The sequence below is a fragment of the Malurus melanocephalus genome, unplaced genomic scaffold, assembly GCF_030028575.1.
Source record: "Malurus melanocephalus ecotype Western Australia unplaced genomic scaffold, MMel_1.1 scaffold_185, whole genome shotgun sequence".
In the NCBI taxonomy this organism is placed as follows: domain Eukaryota; kingdom Metazoa; phylum Chordata; class Aves; order Passeriformes; family Maluridae; genus Malurus; species Malurus melanocephalus.
In genome coordinates this window covers 937,627-961,290 of record NW_026623417.1, presented here as the reverse complement: position 1 = coordinate 961,290, position 23,664 = coordinate 937,627, and the positions used below count along the sequence as shown (strand labels likewise).

The 23,664-nt window shown below is 36.6% G+C and overlaps 1 protein-coding gene across 2 annotated transcripts in view; it reads left to right on the top strand.

Annotated features, from left to right (window-relative positions):
• AGMO (alkylglycerol monooxygenase) overlaps positions 1-23,664 on the top strand; it is a 183,792-nt gene that overhangs the window by 64,536 nt on the left and 95,592 nt on the right. For both annotated transcript variants that reach the window (XM_057373097.1, XM_057373098.1), the window contains exons 4-5: positions 9,725-9,828; positions 15,011-15,106. In XM_057373097.1, coding sequence (XP_057229080.1) covers positions 9,725-9,828; positions 15,011-15,106 — 200 coding nt within the window. The remainder of the gene's footprint in view (positions 1-9,724; positions 9,829-15,010; positions 15,107-23,664) is intronic.

Sequence of the window (23,664 nt, the reverse complement as noted above, 5' to 3'; positions counted from 1 at the left end):
TGCATCTAGTAATCATTTATCAATATTTTGGGGAAAGAGGAAATGTAATATAAAGTTACCTCTCTGACTGATACTTGGAATTCAAAAGTTAGCACTAGTAGCAAGGGGCACACAAGTAAAAGTCTTTCTTTAAGGCTGTTTAATGCCTTTTGGCTAAATGCGAGCATGCTGCTGGTACCTGTGTCCCTGTGGATTGCTCTAGTATGAAGAACTACTTTTGTAGTCTTAATTTAGACTCATGTCTGTTCCCTGATGAAGACAYACGAAAGGGAGTGATGGGAGACAAAACCTTGAAGATAACATTTTGGTGCTAGAGGCATCTTCCAGATAATCCCAGGTGACACATCAGGGGTGCATTCTACCAGATAGATCCCAGCTTGGTGAGGAATGGAGGCATACAAGCCCCCTTTCTTCACATTTAAATTGAGGCTGCCTGTTTTGACAATTGGCTGTGTTCTGCTCTCTTTATCTAATCTATCTATATGGCTTCCATGCCTTTCTTGTAAGAATGGTAAATGGAAAAGGCTTTTAAAGTTTTAGCATTCTTAATAGTGTCCAGAGCAAAACTATTGCATGACAGATACACCCATAAGCTATTATTTGATGGGCACAGAGGATCTGTGGTCAACTGTATGCTCTTAGGAATGGGAGCATCACATAGGTACTGACAACACTGGTGCAAATGTAGTTTGTAGAAGTGCAGGACTCTTTTAGTACTCATCACACATGATGAGAATTCGAAATGAACCATATGGCTACCAAACATAGTAGTGGAACTACCACTGTTCAATAAGCACAAGGCTTTCCTGATACCTCCATAAATGTCAAGATTTGTTTGCAAATCTAGTCTGCATTTCCATGTGTCTATCATTCAGGAGCTTGCCCTAATAGATCATCTAAAATACTTTGGAACACTCCAGAAAACGGGAGAACCAATTCCACTTTTATACCAGAATAACTCCATTGTCTTAGCAGTATCAATTCTTACTGTATCTAGCTGGAAAAAATGACAAACCGAATAAAGGAACACAGGAATTCAGCCTAAAAGGTAAAAGTTACATGAAGGGGCCATGGGTACTTCCTCTGAAAAAGTATGTTTAGGCTTTTAGGTTTGGAAAACTTGAAATCATTCCAGTTCATCCTTTTCTCTTTTTTTTCACCCTTGTATGTGTATTTACCTAGCTTTCTTTGAGTGTGTTGTTTTAAAGGGGCAAAAACGTAACATTAATGTGTCTGAATTTGTATCAGTTATTGTTTTCTTCCTAATATTCTCCTGCTTTATGTTGCTGTAACGTATGCACATTCAGAGTTTTGAACATTGTGGGAAAAGGTTTTGCTGGTATCCATTCTTGCCATTAAAGTGCTTCCCTTCTGAATATTGCCTGCCAAAGTATGTGGTATCCTGCAGAGCAAGAGGATGAGGACATAGATTGCAATGAAGCTGAACAGTTTGCACTTCCTAACAGTGACACCAGACATCAATCTTTTGTAAAGACAGCCCAGAATACAGGAGAACTCTCGCCCCCACTCCCCCACACAAAAAACAAAAGGAGAATTATCTTCTCTTTTTTCCTATTTCATTTCAGCAATTTCCTTCTAAGATTCTCCAAGATGAATACATTCTCAAATTGCATGAGCTGATATTTCACTGGCTGAGACATTTGGGGAAAGAAAAAAAAATAAAAAGAAAGAATTGAAGTAAAAATAGTTTTGTAGGTTTTTCAAAGTAACTTTTGTTTCTTTTTAAGATTTTATTTAATTTCATCTCAGTTTTCTTTTTCTCATCAGGCTAATGAATACAGTGCTAATTTTGTCACAGTTAATGTGTTTCTCACATTTATACAATAATTTGACATCAGTATTCAGTCACAGTAAATTATAGTATACAGGTAGGCAAATACTCAGAACTAAAGACTGCCAGTGCTGTAATTGGCCATATTGGGAGAAGCTTGCATYGAGTCTGTAGCTTGTATAAGGTGGCACAGACCTATAGAAGTCCTTTTGAACCAGCTGCTGGGGATCTTCTCATTTACACAGAAATTTGTTACCGGTTCTATTTTAATATATAGATGTAGCTTCACTGAGACGATGATTTAGAGTTGTGAAATTAATGAGCCATATTCTCCTCTTTGTAGTAAAAAAGGTGCAGAAAGGGCAAATTGCTGCAAAAAGTTTCTACAGCAATGAATTTCAGAAGTTAACATATAGTGTGTCAAGAGGCTGTGAGTTGTAAGGTGGATAAACCTTGCTATAACCAGTAAGAATGCTCACTAAAAAAAGGGTATTTGAAAAATCTCGAGGCCAGTATTGGTGAGAAATACTTGACAGGGCTTGAGACTGTGTTCACAAAGAGGATTTTATGCTGTGGTTTAGTTATCTCTGAAACTGCCATGGCACCAATTTTTGATTTTTTTTTTTTTTTTTTTAACAAACCACAGTGAATTTAGCACTTTTTTACATAAAGAATCTGTATGGAATCCTTAACAACTGGAAAACAGGATACCTGAATGTAGCCTGATACACACGTGAAAGAGACAAGTGAAAGTGCAGCAGCTGTTGCCATCATGGCTCCTGACGGTGTAGAGACTCCTAGCTTTGTTACAGAGATTGTCCAGAGCTCAGGGAAACAAAGCTTTGACCAACTGCAGAGCTACTCCAGACTAGAGCACTTGAACAACTGGCTTCAGGAAGGTGTGAGAAACAGGCTGGTCAGGCAAGCTGGTGTAGCAGATTTTATGAGACCTACTGTGGATGGAAAGACTTGCCAAATGTTCCATTATTTTCAGAGGTAACTTATATACACAGTACTAAAATTTCATTCCTTCTGTATTTTTCTTCATTTTTTGATTTTTTCCTATTTGTCTTTGTGGAAGTGTCCAAATCCAACATTTGCATGCTAAAATAGCTTTGGATCATTTATCTTCTCAGTATCTTTTCACACAAAGGAATGCACATTCATTTGCTGTTAGAACTATGAGTGAAGGCAGAGATTGAGTCACTGTAATTAATTTCTGAATCTTACCTGATAACCTTTATTCCTTTGTGGCTTTCCATGGTGTATGTGGAAACACACTGCTCAATTCCTGGAAACTGTGTGAAAAGCTCACAGGCCATGGGTTAACACTGTCCTGATGTAATAACTGAGATTCTTACTCTGGTTTACATGGATTTAACAGCACTGCACAAAGTTTGACTCATGCAGCTTGGTTTCCAAGAGAGCTGCTCCTACAAGAGAGACCAAATCTTCGCGTATGCTGTGGCTTTTGCTGGCCTTTCCATTGCTGTCCCATGTTTATGAGGACACCAGGAAATAGCATATGGCACGTATGGGTTGAGGAGATTATTATTTTTGACCTGGCCAGCCTTTCTGTCCTAACCACATGATATCTTAGATATTTTACAGATTCAGAAGTGTATCTGAGTATAATTCACAGTGCCCTGGATTCTTGCTAGAAGGGGATATGATCGGGCCTGTTGTTTATTCTGGGTCGCATGTGTAATACTTTGGCTTATCTTGATTCTTCCCACGTTTTCCCAGACCATTCTACATCTTAAGTTTTGCAGATCTTATTGTGGATTTTTTTTTGTGTGGGAGCAGATCTGTGTTTTCAACTGGTATGGCAGCAGATCAAGCAGGAGGTTTTGGCTTGTGCACGCATTCTGGGGGCAGGTTTTGTAGAAGGTTGCTCCAATTTTTGGCTTTTAGACCATGGGAGATTATACCATGTATTACTTGATTACAAGTTAGCCCACTCACTAAATAGCTTGCTGACCACATACAGAAAGAGAAGAAGGCTGAAAAACAGAGGTAATCCTGGCTAAAGCTCAGAAAAAGCACATCTCACATCACAGAAAGAACAGAGGCAGAACACCAAGTGAAATTTCCTAATTAGGCTGGATTGTGGTTGTGTAGATCACAGGGTGTCCCTTGGTGGCATCATTTTCTGTTTGGTACTGGCTTTGTGACATTCAGTATAATTGCCTATCCTGCCATTACCTGGGTATCACAATATGTAGTTCATTGCAAAATGTCCAGAGGACTAAATAACGAGTCTGGAAAGACGCCTTTGAGTTGTTCCACTCCTCCTGACCCACCAATGTGATGGGCAATGGCTAAGGTACTCCAAACAGTGGTGGAAATGCTTCTTCCTAAAGCCTGAGAACTCGTCTGTGTCAAGTATGTGTACAGAGAGGTGCTTCTCAAGAAAAATTTGCAGAAGAACAAGGTTAAGAAAATCCTTAGAAGGTCTGTAGTAAATCAAGTCTAGTTCACTACTTGAACTCAGATCTCCTTACAGGCAGTCTTTTGATTTACATCAAGATGTAATCATCATATTGAGAATACAAACTGCTGAAACTCACTGTAGCCAAGGCCACAATTTAAGAAAAATGTGTCTTATTAAAAGAAAAACAAACAAAAGAAGTGTACATTTCCCTGTATACATGCTTCTTAGTGTGTGGTATATAACAGAGCCTTCCAGATAAATTCCTTGGACCTAATCCTGTTCTCATTAAACCCACACAGCTCTGTGCTAACAGTAACGTAACCGAGGAAAGAATTTTTCCTATAAGAATTATATTTCTAATAAGCAGGAAGCAGAGCCTTTTGGCAAATCATCTCTCCTACAACTCTGCCTGAACAACACTAAAACAAAAAAAGCATAAAGCAAAATTGGCTTAGAAGAGTTACAAAATGGGGACTGCACCATAACAGACTGAACAGGAGAGTTGCACACAGTTCTTATCTACTTCTGTTGTGGAGATGATAACTAATCTGTTAGTTTTCTGGTTTTAATGTATGATGGATTCCAAAGAGGTCCCAAAATACAGGTTTTTAGCCAAGTTTTATTAAAAAAGTCTGGTAATTTTCCTTTCCAGTAACAAAATTTAATTGTTACTATATCATAGGGGTTGCTCATCCAATACAAGTGTGGGATTCAGCAGGGAATGAGATTCTGTGAAAAAAGCTCTGCAGGAGAAGGGATTTATTGAAATTTTTAAGCAACATCAATTGAACACTAAATTGGGAGGAGCTGCTGACTTCCCTGAGGGCAGAGACCCTGCAGAGAGATCTCCTCAAGTTAAAGGTCTGGGCGGTCACCAGCTGTAGGAAGTTTAACAAAGACAAGTGCCAGATTCTGTACCTGGACCAGAACAACCCTGGATGTACAGACAGACTGGGGAATGAGATGCTGGAGGGCAGATTCAAGGAACAGGACCTGGGAGTCCTGGTTGATTACAAGTTGGCAAAGAGTCAGCAGTGCCCTGGCAGCCAGGACAGACAATGTTACTTTAGATCCAGATCTTACAAAGCTGTAAGCATATTTTAACTAAAAGGTCATCTTTAATCTTTTTTATTTACTGAAGATTCATCAAACCTTTACCATTTCTGATTCTGAGGATTTCATAAATTGGCTGTTTTCAGTGAAATCACTCCTTTAAATGACTACAGGGTTTTTTTGGCATACATGTTTTCTCCTGTTGTTAATCATGATGTGTTGGGCTGTGTTCATTACTTAAAATTACAGAAATAGACAATGAAAAAATCTCATTTCGGCTTCTCTGTATTATATATTCTTAAAGAGGAACCTTATATGCACAATGACCCTTTTCTACTACCACAAAAGAAATACTTCAGAAGTAGTGAAATACGGCCCAGTCATTGCATCTCTCATAGGAATTCACAGAAAAGGGACTTGATTAGCAATGAAAAAATTTTAAATTTAAAAAAAGCTAAGTGAAATCATTGGTTGCCTTACTGATATGATTGTGAAAGTGTGTGAAACATTACATTTCATGAATTAATTAGGAGGAGGAGGGAAGGAAGAAGTGCAGAAGATGGATAACATCAATATGGGTGAAAAAAGCCTGGCTCAAGCTTCTTGTTAGCCAGTGCTTCATTGTTGTTATTAATGCTACTGTTAAGCTCCCCCAAAGCCTCTGCTTCTACAGGCCAGTTCCCCCAGCTCCAAATTTTGTTTCTTCTGTATAACAGAATTTATACATTGAACTAATGCTAAAATGACAAATTGTCATTTTCTTTTGGAATTAGTTTTAGGATACAAATATCTCAGCTGCCTTGAGCCCACTGATTTTAGGAAGTGCAGGTTTGATTCTGAGATAACTTCACAGAGACTTAATGAGCTAGAGTGAAAACTGAGGGCCAAATCATAAACTCCTTCATTCAGCAATTTCTGTGTAGCACCAATTTTATTTTCCTTCCTCCCCTAGCTACATGGCTTAATTTATTCTCTGTTGGGATTGCATGCTGATTCTTTAAATTGGGTGATGGATGAAGTAGTAATAAGAACAACAACAAAACAACAACTACTAGTACTACTACTACTACTACTGCTACTACTACTACTACTGCTACATAATAATAATAATAATAATAATAATAATAATAATAATAATGTATTAAACAATAATTAACTCCAGTAGCAGTAGCAAATGTTCTTCCCCAGATGAGAATAGCTCATCAGGTATCCATCCATTAGTAGGAACCTGGGGAAAGCCACAACAGGAAAGGAGGTAATTGCTGCACTGGATTATAACTTGTAAAACTTTCCCACAACTACCTGAAAAGGAAATGCTACATTTATCTTCAGTTAGATGTAGTTATTCATAATAGCAGAAGATACAGAAGTTTTCCAAGACCCAGTTGCGTCTCAAAAACTGTAAGCTTGTCCTTCTGTGAGTAGGAGTTTGGACTAGAGACCTTTGGTGGTTCTCTCCTGCCTGAATTATCATATGATTCTAGGAGGATTCTATAATTCTATGATTCTGTGATTCTCCTGAATCAAAAATAGGGCATTTGTGCATAAGCATATTGCAGTTATCTATTTTTAAAATTGTATTTAACAATCACATTTGAATTATGAAACATCAAAAATTCCATTAGAGCATTGTCTTGGTGGCTTCTCCAATTCCATCGCCTACTTCTTTTCTGTGGCTTCACAGTAGAATTTGGTAATTCTAGAAAATGTAGTAATACYTCCTGTTTTCTACATAAACTTTTTAAAACATCTTTGTTGGAATTGGCTGTATCTCAGCCTTAGTCTTTTTATTGGTCATTATGTAATAATACATATGAGAAAGTGCATATCAGAGAGTCCTGTATAATTTTATCATTCAAATAAGTTTTCTCATTTTCTTTCAAGTTATCATCATTAGGAAAGCAAAAATGAAACGACAAGTCTTCTGTAGATACAATTTAACAGAATTTAATTTCTGTTAAGGGTAGCTGGTGAGCAGTCAGCTTTATTCCTTGAAGCATGCTTGGTCTGTTTCTTAGATTTGAGAGATGTCTTTGAGGCATTATGGCTGTGATATTTTTAATGTATTAATGCTTACAGGCTGAGTTTTGGGGTGATCTGTTTCACAAATTCATGTTATTCTTCTGCTTCAAATACAAAGTTATTGATTTTCAGTTCCTTCAGACAAATTTTTAATACAGACCTTTTTTCCAATCAAGTCTGCCTATTTTTCAAAGGGATTTAACAGTCTATGCCATTGGTGTAATCAATAGGATTAAGGAGCAGAATTTAATTTACTTAGCTGTAACAGAAGTCAGAAATAGCTGTAGCAGTTAAATTACTTGAGGAAAAATTGTTTGTTTATCTCCCTAATATTCCTGTGGTGCATTTTTGAATGATAGATCATTTAAGCCGACTTGCACATCTGAAAGATTAGCATTTTACTGATATTTGGTTACCTTATTCCATACACTTGTTAGTGTAAGAGGCAGTTTAACTGAAAAAGGAATCCTAATAAAATGCCTTTTTAGTAATTCATTTTGAAAACCATTTGACCTTAACTACAATGAAAGTAGACTGTAAAAATCATCATAGATTCCCTTCCTTGAACTTTTCATAATGCTGAAAAATGACTGAGGGAAAGAAGAAAGATCCAGTTACTGTACCTTGTTTGCACAGCTGTACTTCATTGAGTGGAGGCTTGTGTTACACACAGTTTGTGATAGGAAGTAAATGCTTTTAAAACAACTAAGGAGACAGGTCTTTAACCTCCACCTTTTCAGATGCTTTGTTCACTCATTTAGCTTCTGTCGAGGTCTTGAGAAACATTTCAAATACAAATTATTATTGAATACTGAAGCTCAGCTGAATAATTCATTTCCTAGTGTGTTTATTAGGCAGAGATGCATTGAGATGAGGTTTTTTCCTTTATTTTTTTGGGAGACATCACTAATACTTGATAGAATGAACACTTGTTCCTTCAGCAACAAATGTGTTTAAAGAAAGAATTCTTAGACTCAGTGTTAAGTGGTTTGGGTAATTGAAATTACAGATTTATTTCAGCAATTTGAAGTATTTTTAAGGCCTTAGAGGTCATTCAAAAGTGATTTTGTAATGTTAATTACCAAAGTGCCGAAATTAATTAGATTTAAAAGTCTCAGTTTCTAGTGTACAAGGCTGTTACCTTCTGTTACAAGACTATCTGGTCTCCTGAAATGGTGAAGATACCTTCAGATTCACTAAGAGGATTTTTTTTTTTTGCATTACTTTACATTGCAAGTACATGTTAATCATCAGATCTAAACTATTTGATGTTAACTTGGCTGCAGATAACTACAGGACTTTAGACAGACATTATAAAATCCTTCTCTGAATGTGATTCTAATACCTGCCAAAGGCACCTCTCTAATGCCTCTGATGGAACAAGTCAGTGGCAATGGGAATGAGCAGCTGGCAGACAGCCAGTCAACTTTTAATTTCTGTAATCAGATGAGGCTTTGTGTATATTTCCTATGGAATGAGACCTTAAATTAAGGATTATGATAAATAGGCATAATTTGTGCTGCATTGACTACTTTTCCCATTTTTCTTGTAATTGAAGTAATCTTTATAGCTATGGATCTGATGGCCATGAATATTTCTATCTTAACATCCCACTTCAGACTGTCCAGGTACAGTGCAGACAGGGCACCCAGCTCTACACTTGAGTGAGAAAATGCCTTGAAGTATAATCAGGATTTTATAGTATTCTTCATTTTAGTACATTAGAAGTGTCATACCTTCAGAAGATGTGGCTGACACAGGTTTTGCCCTTATTCCAGCATGTTTGGTTTTTTTTTAACTGTAACAATAGAGCCACCGCTCTCCTAGCAAGCATCCATTTGTTTTTCCATTTGTCTCTAGTGGGCAGGCAATGGCTGTGTTTTGTGGTCTGTGGCATAAGTGGGTTGAAGATTCACGCATTCCAGAAAAACATAAGCATAAAAGCTGACACCAGTGAAGTTATTTGCTTAAAATTGATGCATAAGGTTTTTGGAACATTTTGTGTCCCCTTCTAGCCTTTAAATATGCCAAGTGTGAGCATGAGAGCATCCTCAGTCTTTGTCCCTCTGAATCCTGTACAGGGCTCCTACTGAGTTGTGTTACCAGGACTCAGATGAGGTTTTCTGGATGTTTAATCCTCATCTCACACATCCTTCTCCTCTTCCAGCAATGATTTTGGTTCCTGCTGAAGCCTCGCCTTACTTCGGCATGAAATTTATACTGACCTGAGTTGTATCCGCTGACAGACATGTAACCCACCCTACATAAACTCAGCTTTGAGCATGTTTTTATTGTTTTATGTTAATGTAAAATAAGAAAGTGTAAATTGGGGGGTTGAAAGATTTTAGCTTATGAAAAAAGGCCTTGGGAAACAAATGTTGCTTTTCTAGTACAAAGCTCATTAAAAATTATGTGTTTTGCAGAGGTTAATATACTGTGGGCTGCACACCAAGTACACCATAGTTCAGAAGATTACAATTTATTCACAGCCTTGAGACAATCTGTACTGCAGAAATACACCTCCTGGGTAAGTTGCACAAGATTTGACAAACTAATATCAACAAGGTTCAGTAAAAGTGAAAACATAGTATTTATTTCCCTTTGAAGAAAAATATATTTTTTTAAAAAGATGTTTGACACTGAGGGTGCAGAAGACGAAACTGAAGAATCTGAGAATCTTAAGTTTTAAAATATGTTCACTAATGTTGTACAGCAAATACAAAAATAGCTACTAAAGTTAAAGAAGGCTAACTATATAACCCTGCATTTATGTTTTCATAASTTTTCAAATAGATTGGAGAATTTTTTCATTCAGTTATATAAGAAAAGAAAAAGAGCAGAGTGTAATTCAACTATTTCAGAATATGTCTGTATAACTAAAAGGAGCAGGAAGAGAAATCATCATTAAAAATTGCTTTGGACGTGCAAATGTATTTATTTGTCTCTGCTCCTTCATGCCATGTCAGTACTATTAGTAGGTAAGGGCAGTATGTTGCCTGATGTTATTTCAGGTAAAATTAATTTGAAATGGTGAGCTGTGTACATATGCAGTATTTATATACAGATTTTAAAAACTGTATTTCTAAATGCATTCATAAATGTAACATAACATTTAGGGTTTAGTTCTGCAGCAGAATAGCTGCTGATTGCCTCAGTTGAACACACATGTTCTCTTTTGACTCCTTTTTTCACTCAGATTGTGACTGGTTGTATATTATTTAAAAAGAATAACTTCAAAATTTCCTTTTCTGAATTAAAGTTCAAAAGGAATATTAAAGTTATTTGTATATGTAAATACATACATTCAATCTATATATATATATTATTATATATATTCACCAATGAGATGTAATATGGGTGGTAAGGAAGGAAACCCACAGTCCTCTGGCAATCTCTACATCCAGCCTGTGAGCAAATGACAAAATCAAGAGAGTAAGCTCACACATGCAAATCTAGTATAACTCCATTAACTTTGTTAAAGTTACTCTGGATTTATGCTTGTGTAACTGAACAAGGACTTAGCCTCTAGTTCATAACTGTTTTAAGTCCATGACATTAAATTTCTTAAAGTGCTAGGTTCCAAGGAAATTTTTTTCTGAAAATCATGAAGCAGTACTATTTCTCAGATCTTTTTCTTAATGTCATCTATATAAATTCATGTTGCTTATTTATTAAGAAAATAACCATCTGATGTTAGTAAGGTTGCCTAGAATTTAAATGACTGTAATGAACAATAGCAGAAGGGATGTCTGTCTGTGACAGCTCTGCTTCCTCTSTAAATACTGCTATGTTAAAGATTTAACCTTTGCCCATTTACCCCTTGGGACCATATGTGCAAATGCTTAACAAAACCAATAATTCAAAAAAGACAAAAAGCCTGTGTGTACATGTGGGTGTGTGCATGAGCACTTTGCTGGCATGATTTTGAGGATGATACCTCAGAGAGCATAAAATATTTGGAAGACCAAGATGTCTGCCCACCTTGGATTCCAAAGACCGTTCTCAGGACCACACTGGTATCACTTTGCAAATAATACATGTGCATTTAAAATTCATTTGCTTTGTGCAAAGGGTAATGAATCTGCGAGTACATGGTACTTCTGTGTGCCAGGTTTTTTCACCAAATATTTGGTATTAGCCAAAACATATGGTTAATGTAAATACTGTTTTGCCTCCTCCCTGAACTTTTCAGACGTACAGCAGTTTTCTTTCTGCARTGCCTTACTGTGCATGATCACAATTCTTGCTAATTCTTACAGAACTTCTATTTTCTTTGACTGTCAGACTTATCCAGAATCATGGATGTGTCTGCCTTGAAGCTGAAACTCAGCGAAATCATTAGTTAACCTCTGAGAGTGATCTGATGTTGAATGTGTCCTGTACTGTTGAATGCAATTTGACATCCAGTTTTATGCAGACTGTGAGAAACTTGTGGTGGATGGCGTGGGATTATGGGACTGTTCTGCTGCCAGCTCTGTTGTGTTTTAAGTTAAACATTGTAAGATAAATAAATCAGGCTGTTAATCTGTGATGGAAAAGATATGAAATGAAAGAGAATAGAAAAGCATGCTTGGCCATCAGTGTTGTGAGATGCACTCCGGATTTTGGAACCAAATGCATAGCGCTTCATGTTGTTTGCATACACAGCATTTCTGTTTCTCCACTCGAGGGGTCATAGAGAAAGCAAGTCTACTGTGAAGACTGAGAGATAGGGTTGAGGCCCATTTGGTGGGAAAAAAGATGTAGAAAAAAATGTATGCTAATTTTTCAGAAGAAAACAGCAAGCTAATGCAAAATAATGCTATATAAATTAATATATAAGTGACGAAACAGTCAAAGTGCAGTTGTGAGAGATTTGCACATACACCTTGAAAAGCTATGATTTAATGCTTAGAGCCCCATTCTCAACTTTCCTCCAAGGGTAAGATTTAATTGCAAATATTAGACCCATAATAATTTGATAGCTTTAGACTGTACATTTAGATAAATGGTTGAATTATGCCTTGATATAAAAACAGTGGAAAYATCTACATATAAGTCTGGAAACAGGATAAGTAACACAGTTTTCAGCAGAGTCAGTCACTTGTCTGGAGTGAGGACAAGTACTGAGGAGTTTGGGATAATTTGTAAAAAATGGGATGGTTTTTTTTAATTTTTTTTTTTTTTTATCCTTGCCTTGAACTCCAGAATCCTCACACAAGTTCATGCCCACACGAAGCAGCTTTTGGCACTGTCCTGCAGCCCCCACGTCCCTCAGACCCTCCGTGGTCGCATCGGCAGGTGGCCCCAGAGACCCAGCACGGAAACATCGCTCCTGCTAAACCTCAGGAGTCACAGTGCGCTCCCTTCTGTAGTGGAAACATTTATGAGCTTTTACTTACARATGGGAGGGAGGAAGATAGAGATGCCCTCATGGGAGAGTGGGCAGTGGACATTCCAAAGGGGCAATGCTGCAACAGCTGCAATGTGGCAGCCCCACATGCAAATGCCTCTCCAACCCCCCCTCTGGGTGCTTTTCCCATCAGCTATTGTAGCACTTTCTCAATCCCTGATGCTGAATTCGCAAGTGAGAAAAGATCTGTCAGTGTGATAAAAGGTTTTTTGCAGTTTTGACCAGAAAKTCCATTCTGGAGCCAGGAAAGCTTTTCCTCTACAAATTTGTGAAAGCTGGTACACTGCCATGAAATGGTTTTATTTGGTAAATCAGCATTTCCAGTGAAGAACTATTTAATGATTTTTCTTTTTTTTCCTTGAGTTTGGTCTTCTTGTTTCAGTGTAACCACAAAYAGGAAAAGTCAAATCTTGGTATGGAAGTTTTCATTTCTGTGTGTGTTTCACTACTGTAAATGATCTTTAACATCTTTTCTGTGCAAAATAAAGCTTACATTGCAAGAAAACCTGAGGCAGTTAGTAAAGCTTCTCCTTTGACAGTCTCAAATTTACCTTTAGATTTATATAAAATTTCCTTCATCCCACCACTTAGCAGGGAAATTCTAGTACTCTTGTGAAAAGTAGGTTAGGAAATAAATATGAAGATGATCCTTCTTTCCTCTTTGAGTCATCTGTAAATACCACCAAATTGCCTCTGATACTTTTAGGGAAAAAGCRTATAATTTTTTTAATCCTGCTTTCAATCCTGTAACCACTTCCATGAATAATCTGAAAACCATCTGGTTTGGTTTTTGTTTTTTGGTTTTTTGGTTTTTTTTAATCAATTTCCTCTCCATTCCTTCAAGAAAAAAGCCTCCTGTTATCATGCCATTAGACAGAAACTCAGTACTCTTCTGCTACCTTTTAATTCCTTTAATTCTTGGAAGGCAAGTTCCGAGACAGAAACAGGAACACCCTACATGTAATTTGTGGGGCAGCTGTGATCTTTGGTGCCTTTGAGTTTAGATTTTGAAATCCCAGCTGTCCCAGCCCTGCCAGGTGATACTGCAATGGCTTCAGGGTTTTGTCCTAGTGTTTCAGACGTTGTCTGGTGTTGAAGCCAGCAGACTAAGCTGAGATTGCAGGGTCCTAGTCCTCCTTTGGCTTGTCACAGTGAGATCTGTCTGTGGTGACTTTCTTGAGAGCATCAGTCACATCGCTGGGGTGGAGGTAGAGTTGTTTCACAGCCCCRGTGTGACTTCTAATCTATTGGGCAGGCATTCTGACTAAAACTGAGAGAATACTGGCTTTAAATGCTCTGTCCAGGCCTACACTGAAGGAATTCCTAGTCTAGGAGGCCTGTCATGGCTATCAGACAGCTTTCTGGGATGTTCAAAGATTTAAATTTTTTGAAAAGGACAGTAGTAATTTGGAAATGGATTTTGCTAGTTTTCCTGTGCTTCATGGGGAGCTCTTGTCTGCTTCACAGATATTCYCTGAGTGCTAAAGAGGTGTAAAGTTTTGTTGTACCTCTGGTACTATTTGGTTTAGAAAAAAAAAATCTCTATTTTAGAGAAGTATTAACTTTTCAGTGCAGGTGATATAATACAGTATCAGGTGAAAGGGAAAAGATAAGCCTTTTTCTGAAGAAAGCAGACTGACTTTTAACGTAAGAAGGTCTTGGAATTTTCATTCTATTGCYCAGCCAGTTAAGCAATTAATTGTGAAATTCCTAGTACTTTATTCTGTGTCCAAGATACTAGGGTTTCCCAAGTAAGCAGTTTTCTGATACTTTTTTCACGCTAGCATATTTTTAGGACTCAGTAATATATTGGGACTTTATGGGAAATGCCATGAGCAAGTTATGGTGAAAATGAAAATTAACTTGKAAAGCCAAGTAAGCTGCCTTGCCCTCATGGTGCTTACATAAGGAGTTTGAAGGGAAAGGCTGTAGTTTTACAAAGTCACACCTTGCTTAATCTGTGATAATTCTTCCCTGTATGTGAGCCCTTCATGTCAAAAATATGTTGCTGTCTGCTCTATATACTACACAGCATCTAATATCAGGATTTATGAATTCTTTTCTTGAATTTTCTACTTACTCAGTATGGCTTTTGGAAAATCACTTTTTGGATCAATTTATGTCTCATTTGCTCTAGCTTATCAAGTAGTAACATGATAATCACTATCTCTGTATGCTATGTGATGTCTGCATTTTGGATGCATTAGAAGAAGCAAGTATACTGYGCAGTGCATTGTGCTCCTGAGATAATATTTCATTATATCATCACGAGTTTAGAATKATATATCTAATGTATGTTTTCTTTATCATTTTTCAGATGTTCAACTTGCCCATGGCTCTTTTCATTCCCCCTTCGGTGTTTGCTGTTCATTTGCAGTTTAATCTGCTTTACCAGTTTTGGATACATACAGAGGTAAACCAGGTTTTTAAGCCATACCTAAACAGTTAGCCTGGAGCAGTGTCCTGGAAATCCACTAGCAGCTGATTTATTGTGTAAGAAAAATSTTTGTCTGACTTCTTTAAGGAGAAACATCTGTTCATTTTTATTCCTTTTTCTGAATATATATTGCTAAGTTTATAAGAAGCAATGAGGCCAGTTGGTCCCAATTAGATTTGGAAAAAGAGAAGTAACTGCAAGGAATCAAAACTTTTTGCTATTTTAATACTATATTTTCCTATCTTGCAGCTTATTAAACATTTTTGGCAGATACTGAAACTGATTTCAGTTCTAAAATAAATATTTTAGGGAAAAATACCCAAAAGCCGGTGCTTCTTAAAGATCATTTAAAGTCACAGCTAAAGTCAGATATGGTTTCTTTCTTAGTGAAAATAATTCTCAGAAGAAAAATGCCCTCTGATWATCTGATGGCTATTTGTTTATAACTGCACCACTTCATTTCTGTTCTGTGAGCACAAAGACCATATCTAATTTACGTACATACGCAGTTAATAACATACTGTAATTAACAAGATGTTTCCCACAATTCTCAGGTATTTCAATGGCCTTTCCCTTCTTCCTYGCATTACAATAGAGATATTGAAAAGAATTTCATTTTGTAAGTCAGTAGCGTATTTCTTAGTAGCCCCAGGTGGACTGTGGGCTAATTATTTCTATGACACTTACTCCTTTGATTATTCTTCCCAGACAGATGCGTTTTCCTCTTTAATTTCATGATGCAATATATAGGACAGTTCTTTGGGAAATAAATTTTATTTTCTTGATCTGCTATTTTAGGTGGCTATGTTATTTAAATTGCAGTTTTTTCTTTTAACTTTTCTATGTATTTGCTTAAAAATAATTWAAAAAATTAAAAATAAAATAGTTATAGTGACCAATAGCAAACTTGGATTGCAGACATTTAATTTCTGTTGGACACATTTCTGAAATCATTAACATGTCTTATGCTCTGCAACACCATGTGAACAGAGAAGGCTTAGATAAAATGTCACACACATCACCAGAACTGGCACACACTCAAGCAATACACATTTAAACTTTTAAAAAGATTTTTAACAGATTCAAACACTTTTTGAAACTATAGGAAATGAACACAAGGAATCATATGGTAGCAAAGTCTCTGACCATGCTTTAGGTTCCGCAAACCAGATTTACTGCATTTTGCCACAAAAAAATTATGATGTGCCTCCTCTATATCTTCTCTGCAGTTTGAAGCCATCTCTTCCTTGGCTGAGTGGTTTCTCACATTCTAYTGTGCAGCAGTAACTCAATGAGTCTCAACACTGGTGCCACAGAGCACGTCTAAAGTTTCTAAAGTGAATTTCAGAGGCTTATGAATTGCCTACATCCCTCTAAAGTGCTAAATCCTTCAYAGGGCTTAAAAGGAATTTCCATAGCATATGTGCAATGTGCCAAGTTTAGACGCTAGTCTAAACAAGAATGAATTTCAGTCTCAATGAAAAGATAAGGGCTCCTTACTATTAAATTATTATGCCAGTAGGAAAACAATGGATCTTTTGTATTGATCCAATTGTTCCACTCATAGAAMTTTGCTTACAAGGGAGGTCATTCTTAATGTTGATATTGTTGATTTTATAGCACAGCTGAAACCGGTTGAAATATGTTGGAGTAATGCTCAAAGGTCAAAAATTATGTCAAGATAGAAATAGGGTTACACCATGTATTAGCAGATTTCCTGCTCTCGAGGGCAATGGATTGACAGAAAAAAGTAAGGAAAGAAAGGGAAGTGGTATCAGCCATGCAGGTTTATGTTACCCTATATTTTTGATGAAATTAATATGATGCTTCATGATTATATTGGATTTTCTTTGCAATGACTATTACAATTTAACTGTTTAAAGCTATGGCAGCTCTTGCCCCCCACCCCCCCCAACAGTTCTTTTGTGAATTTTAATTATTCTAATYATCTTACACAGATTAATCTGAAAATTCTTTCTGCGAGTCTCAGTTTCCATCAGTTTCTCAATGTATAAATTTTGTTGGGGGCTGCGTCCTGGGATTCTATAAGAAACAGCATCCTGTCTYAGTAACTGCTGCTAGCCCTTGCTCKGGGAGCAGATATTTATCATCCCCCAGCAGCTCTGGTGTCCTCTGGGAGCCCATGGAGGGTGCTGWTACATGTCATTAGGGGTCTAGGGGAGATACACTTCATTATTTTCGTTCTGCCAGTGCAAGATGTAATAGTTTCCTATTATTATTTCCTATTTTCTTTCCAATAGATTTCTATTGCTTTTAATCAGTATCAGTTTCCTTAGATACAGTTTGGCCTCACATTGACTAGTCAAAGACGTTTAGAAATTGTGACTTCAGAACTTTTGATTGCACATTTTTCTCTTTAAGAAAGATAAAATCTAGTAAGATACAGAATAAAAAATCTCTTTAATAGGCGATGTTTTTTACATAGGACTGAAAAGTTTAGGAAAGCACATGCAGAATTTATTGTTTTATAGAAGAAAARAAGACTGACATTTAAGTAATAGGAAGGAATTTAAGTACATGAAAGTTTCTGAGGAAAGTTGTTTTGTTTTGAGAGTAATTTAAATTGAATTRAGTAATTAYAAAAGAATGAWCATGCTGTGCTAAARCTTTCTATGCCATGTTTCAGCCTAGAGCAAAAGTTTATAGCCAAATGCAATCCCTAATATTTTCCTATACTTAAATTTTGCATGTGTCCAGTGTTATTTCAAACAATGTTAAGAGATGTTTCCTGCATTATAACTTCGACCYATCTCATTATTTGTTATGTCAGTTTTTGTCCAGCTTTTTTTACCAGCAGATCAGMCATGGTCTATTTTATTTTAGTCAAGTGACTCATATATTCTTGTAACTACAGTATCATAAAGATCAAAAGTGCACATTTGTTCTACCTCATTTAGACTTCTGTATTTCCAACATACTTGGTACGCATTAGTTTTTGTCATTTTATATAGAATAGTACAGCATTTTAAGTACTATAAATCTGATACAAAAATTATACTATTCTTGTGGTGCTGGATTCTTTTACTGTTATTTATTATTAGAATGGGACTATTGATACAGCAAAGRCATGTCTGAAATTAATAAAGTTGAGTATGCTAGAGTGAAAACACAACTTTGTGACTTACGTCATGCACTTGTGTTCAACTAATTGGTTTTTACTTCTTCTGTGCATTCTGCATCAATGGGCCAAGTCCAGAGATATGATATTCAAGGCCAAGTGCCAAGTCCTGCATTTGGATCACAACAACCCYATGGAGTGCTACAGGCTGGGRAAGAGTGGCTGGAAAGCAGCCAAGCAGAGAAGAATATGGGGGTGCTGGTTGACAGCAGAACAYGAGCTGTCAGYGTGCCCAGGTGGCCAAGAAGGCCAATGGCATCCTGGCCKGTATCAGCAMCAGTGTGGCCAGCARGAACAGGGCAGGRATTRTCCCTGTACTTGACACCGATGAAGCCACACCTTGAGTCCTRTGTCCATTTCTGRACCACTCACTGCAAGAAGCACATYGAGGTGTTGAAGTGTGTCCAGAGAAGGGCAGTGGGGCTGGTGAAGGGTCTGGAGCACAAGTCCTGTGAGASCRACTGGGGAAAMTGGGGGRTGTTTAACCTKGAGAAAAGGAGGCTCAGGGGAGACCTTATCACTCTCCACAATTCCCTGAAAGGAGGGTGTAGCCAGGTGGGGGTCATTTTCTTCTCCCAGGCAACTTCTACCAGTGACAGAATGAGAGGAAATGGCCTCAAGCTAGGGGAGGTTCAGACTGAACATCATGAAGATTTTATTAATTAAAAAAAAAGGATGGTAAAGCACTGGAATGGGCTTCCTAGGGAAGTGATGGAGTCACTGTCCCTGGAAGTGTTCAGGAAATGACTGGACATGACACTTGGTACTGTTGTTTAGTGATATGGTGGTGTTTGGTCAAAGGCAGGAGTTGATGGTCCTGTAGGTCTTTTCCAACTTCAATGTTTCTATGATTACTGCACCATGTACATGGCAAAATGAAATTATATCAGAATCTTTTTCAAGGACTTTAAAAAAAATCTGTGAGTGGCACCAAGACATTGAAATAGATGCCTATAATTTATTTAAATGAAAAATAGAAAAACAACCAAACAATTAAAATCACTGAGAAAAGTAATTTGACAGCCTGGGTTAGCCATTGGACTTGATGATCTTAAAGTTCTTTTCCAAACTAAATGATTCTGTGGTTCTGTGATCTCAGTAAATCAAGAAAAAGCAATTTTTGGTTCTATCCAATGCTGTTTAGGTCAATTGAATGACTCAGATCTACCCTTAAATAGTCTGGAGAAATGCTTCTATAACTGGACAGACCATTCTCATCTGGATCATAATGGAAGGAAAAAAATACTTCAGTCAAAGGGCACTAAAAATCTAATTTTTCAAAAGCCACAAAATGTTTCAGGACWGTTACTGACAGACAGAAATACTCCATTTCAGTTTATTTTCACAGGTGATTCAGAAGGTCTATGGCTTATATTAAACKATATCCTTCCATTATGCATTTATTACAACCAATAAGTTAGGTGTGTTTATAACCTGATAGACACCTGTGAAAAACAGAAATTAGTTTCTGTTGGTTTAGCTGTAATTTTTATGAGATGTCAAACTGTATTTAGAAAGTATCAACTGATCCAATCCCTGATGGTAGTAATTGCAGCAGCAGATTATTCCTTGCCTGTTTGATCTTTGACATGTATTGCTTTCTGTTTATTTTTCTAATTTAAGGAAATAATATAATCTCCTTCTACTATACTCAGAGAAGTCAGGTTTTTTAAGGCATCTCTTTTCACCTTGTGTAAGTCTTTCTACCTCATCCAACTTGGGAGCAGAGAAAGTGGAGTCGCAACTATTAACCATGAGTAACACGGGTGAAAACAGGTGAGGAATGGGAATAATTTTATCAACATCTCATGCAGACTGTAAAGAGAGGCATGAAAATGCTACAGATATAGGGGAAAATACGTCTGTTTTTGTCAGAAAACACCCATTAATAAAACTGAAACTTGCTAAGGAAGTGTATGGTATTTGTCAGAAGAAAATTTTGCACTTATGCGCAGTGTATACTGGTCTAAGTTTTTGTCTRTGTCTATTTTTTACCTTTGACTCCTTCTCAATGAAAAGCTTTAATGAAAAACTTTGAAAGAGAGAAATTGTCAAGTCTTTATGCTTTCCTGCCCTGCATAGCCCATCTGGGTTCCCTGAGTTCAGGGGGGCTCTTGTGGYCCAGTCCTTAAGCTCTTGCATCAGTCATGCTCATACCTAGGAAGATGGCCAGATTCAGAAAAAATCTATGTTTCATTTTGATTTTATTTTCCAGTGAGGAAATTAAACAAGAACCAATGAAAAGTAAGGAAAATACATAAGAATATACATAAGTTCTTCTAAGTAGCAATTCACCTGTGGTTACCATATCAAAAGCTATTTTTGAAACTGTAGAGGAACATATATGCCTTTTTAAGCAGGAGCTGTTTGAGACAAAATTCCATTGGATGGTGGTTAAAAGAATCAGAATTAGGACACTGTGATAAAKAAGTTCCAGCATGAGACAATACATAAAATATTCAGTTAATAATTTCTGGGTCCTGACTATTGAGATTGGTCTARTTCTTTGCAAATTTTATTTTTCCATTTTCTTGGGCCTATTTTCTCCACATTGTGCTTTGTAGTCTCACTTAAATAAGGAAGAAAGAGTTTAAGGTGTAAAAAAAAGAAGGCAAAGTCTATTTAAAGTGCTTGCAGTATTTTTTTAATCCATTTCTCAAAACTGAAAAGTAAATTTGATCAAGAAATAAGACTTTGAATTTAAAAAGCATTTTAACAAAAGTTATTTGACTATAACAAAACTGATTTGACTGTTACATTTTATAGTGTTTGTATTGGAAAGAAGATAGTTTCACTTTTGTGTTTAATTTGTGGAGTTGAGGAAGGTTTTGGTAAAGAGTTAAAGCATTCAACAATTTGCAAATAAAAAAGGAGAATTTTTGTTGGGAGGTAAAATATCTCTAGGTCTTGTTTACAAAGTCATATATTTATTCTTAGTGTACTGTACTGTGAATATTTCCTACAAGGTCAGTAAGATATGAGTCAATGAGTCAGATTCAACCTGTGGAAGTTTTTGCAAATGGTGACATGCWAGTGGTATTGAATGGATCACAGGGGAAACAGAGTATGGTGGAATCTGATTATGGTGGATCTGATTTTCTGGCCAGAGATAAATGTCGTTTTGCTTTTCTTTTGCTGTTGGTGCTCTTTTGGTTTGTGTTTGTTTGGGTTTTTTGGTTGATTTTTTTTTAAATCTAAAAAGTATCATGAATAAAAGGTAAAATCAGTAATAATCCAAAATAGAATTGTGAAACGGAAGTATCTCTTGAATTTGGTTCCAGAAGGTCACTTTGAATTCRAATACCATGTGCCAGGAAAATCTTTATTTTTCTTCATTCTAGTACATTGATTCATTTAATGAAATAATGAATTTATTTCCTTTAATTCAGCCATATTTGCCAAAAATAGACACAGTTCTGTCTGATGTTCCCTTTCAAGTTAGAAACACACACATCTTTACTTGTCAGGTTATGAGGGACCAGAAACTTACCATGCAGAAGACTTTTGCTAAAAGTCATCAAAGGAATGAAGGTAATTAGAGGTGTTTACAGCCATTCTCCTATTGAGCATCTTGAACTCCATTGAGTCTGATGGCCAAGATTGTGTCTGTCAACATTCAATGTCATGATGTCTTATTGGAATTCCTAGAAGCAGGTGACATCATCTGACAGCCTATTGCATACTTTCTCACTATTACAAAGATCCAATAAATTGTTTTACAAACARTGGGGGAATGAATTATTTGCTAAATTGCCTAAAGAACCAAACTTTGGTTTACAAAAGAAAGTTGTTGTCCCATTCCTGATAGCTGAAGCTTTTATCATTCATAAATTCATTATTTGTCTGCTGCAAACTCCCAAGTCAAACGTTTACTCTGGAAAGAAAGAGAACAAATTCAAAAAACACCAGGAAGATAAAAATGCTTTCTTTAATACAGACGATGACTTTGTAGGTCTGGATAGGCTATGTATACAATGACATTAAAAGTTGAGCATGATTCCAAGAAACAAAGCAGTCTCGCTGCTTCAATCCAGCCTGTCTGCCAAAATGGCTTATTAGATTTTCTGACCAACCTGCAGGATGAAAGTCTTGTCATCATAGTGCTTGCCAAAACATAGAGAAGAGCAAAGCTGGCAGTGCTATCATTAAGCACAAATACTAACAATAACTCTGAAATATGTTCCAGTTTCCATGTTTCACTTCCCCCATGAGGGGAGACAACTATTGTCTTTCAAGATATATAGGGAATATAACTCTGCTTTTTGTTTTAAATAAAAAGAATAGCGAAAGAGTGAGAAAATAAAACATTCATAAGGGAGGACACTGTTCCCATCCTGCCAAGTGTAGGCTGCACTTGAGCACAGTATAATCAAGGAAAACATTAGGGGGATGAAGTTTGGAGTTCCTTCCTTGCCACCTAAAAGCTCAGTGATGATTAAGAGTGCCAATGCTACTCCTTAGTAGCCTCAGGATGAGCATCCCATTTCAACTGTGTGAACACCTATTTTAACTCTGCTGTGCACTCAGTGGCTCTGAATTCAAGAGACATCACAGGAGCTGTGATCTTTTTAATTCAAAAAGTGGCTACTCCACCATAATAGGTTTATATTTTGCATGTGATGGGCAGCAATCCAGACAAAATCMTCCTCCTCCATCCTTATTGAAGCTGGGTCACTAGTGAGGCCAGAAATAAAAAGTTCATGGGACAATAACATAATCAAGAACTTCAATTTGGATCCTAATAACTAAGTCCTTGAGTTTGAGTGTTGGCTTCTGGTCCTTGCACCAAAGGCTCTTCTTGGAAGCAACAGCTCTGAAATATTTACTTCAGCAGCAGTGGGCCTGACTATTGCTAATCTGCCTGCAGAAATCCTAAAACTAAAAATGGTACTTAAAGAATTTTATTTAGGTCATATTTATTATGTCCYTAGAGAATTACCAAGATAAAAGTAAAGTGAGCTACTTAGAGATGCAACAYATTTCAGTACATACTGCATCCTGAAAAAGAATCTACTCATTTACCAAATGAATATAATAATGAAAGGATACCATATTAATGATGTAAGATACTCCTTGTAAAAAAAAAATCATTTTCCATCTTAATATATTACACATAATGCTCTTGGGTTTTTCTCATAGCTTGTACTCATTGAGAATCTGTTTAATTTATTTATAGCTTCAAAGCTAACAGAAAATTTGAAAGACCCTTCTTTGTTAAAATCACAAAATACAGGCTGCTGACTTTTTTGATCTGTTTAAAAAGGAAGATGAAGAGCCTCACTTGGCTATATTTTAGTTTATTTCAGTACTGGCATACTGATTTATTACTTTCTTTTTTTTTTTTTTTTTTTTTTTTTTTTTTTTTTTTTTTTTTTTTTTTTTTTTTTTTTTTTTT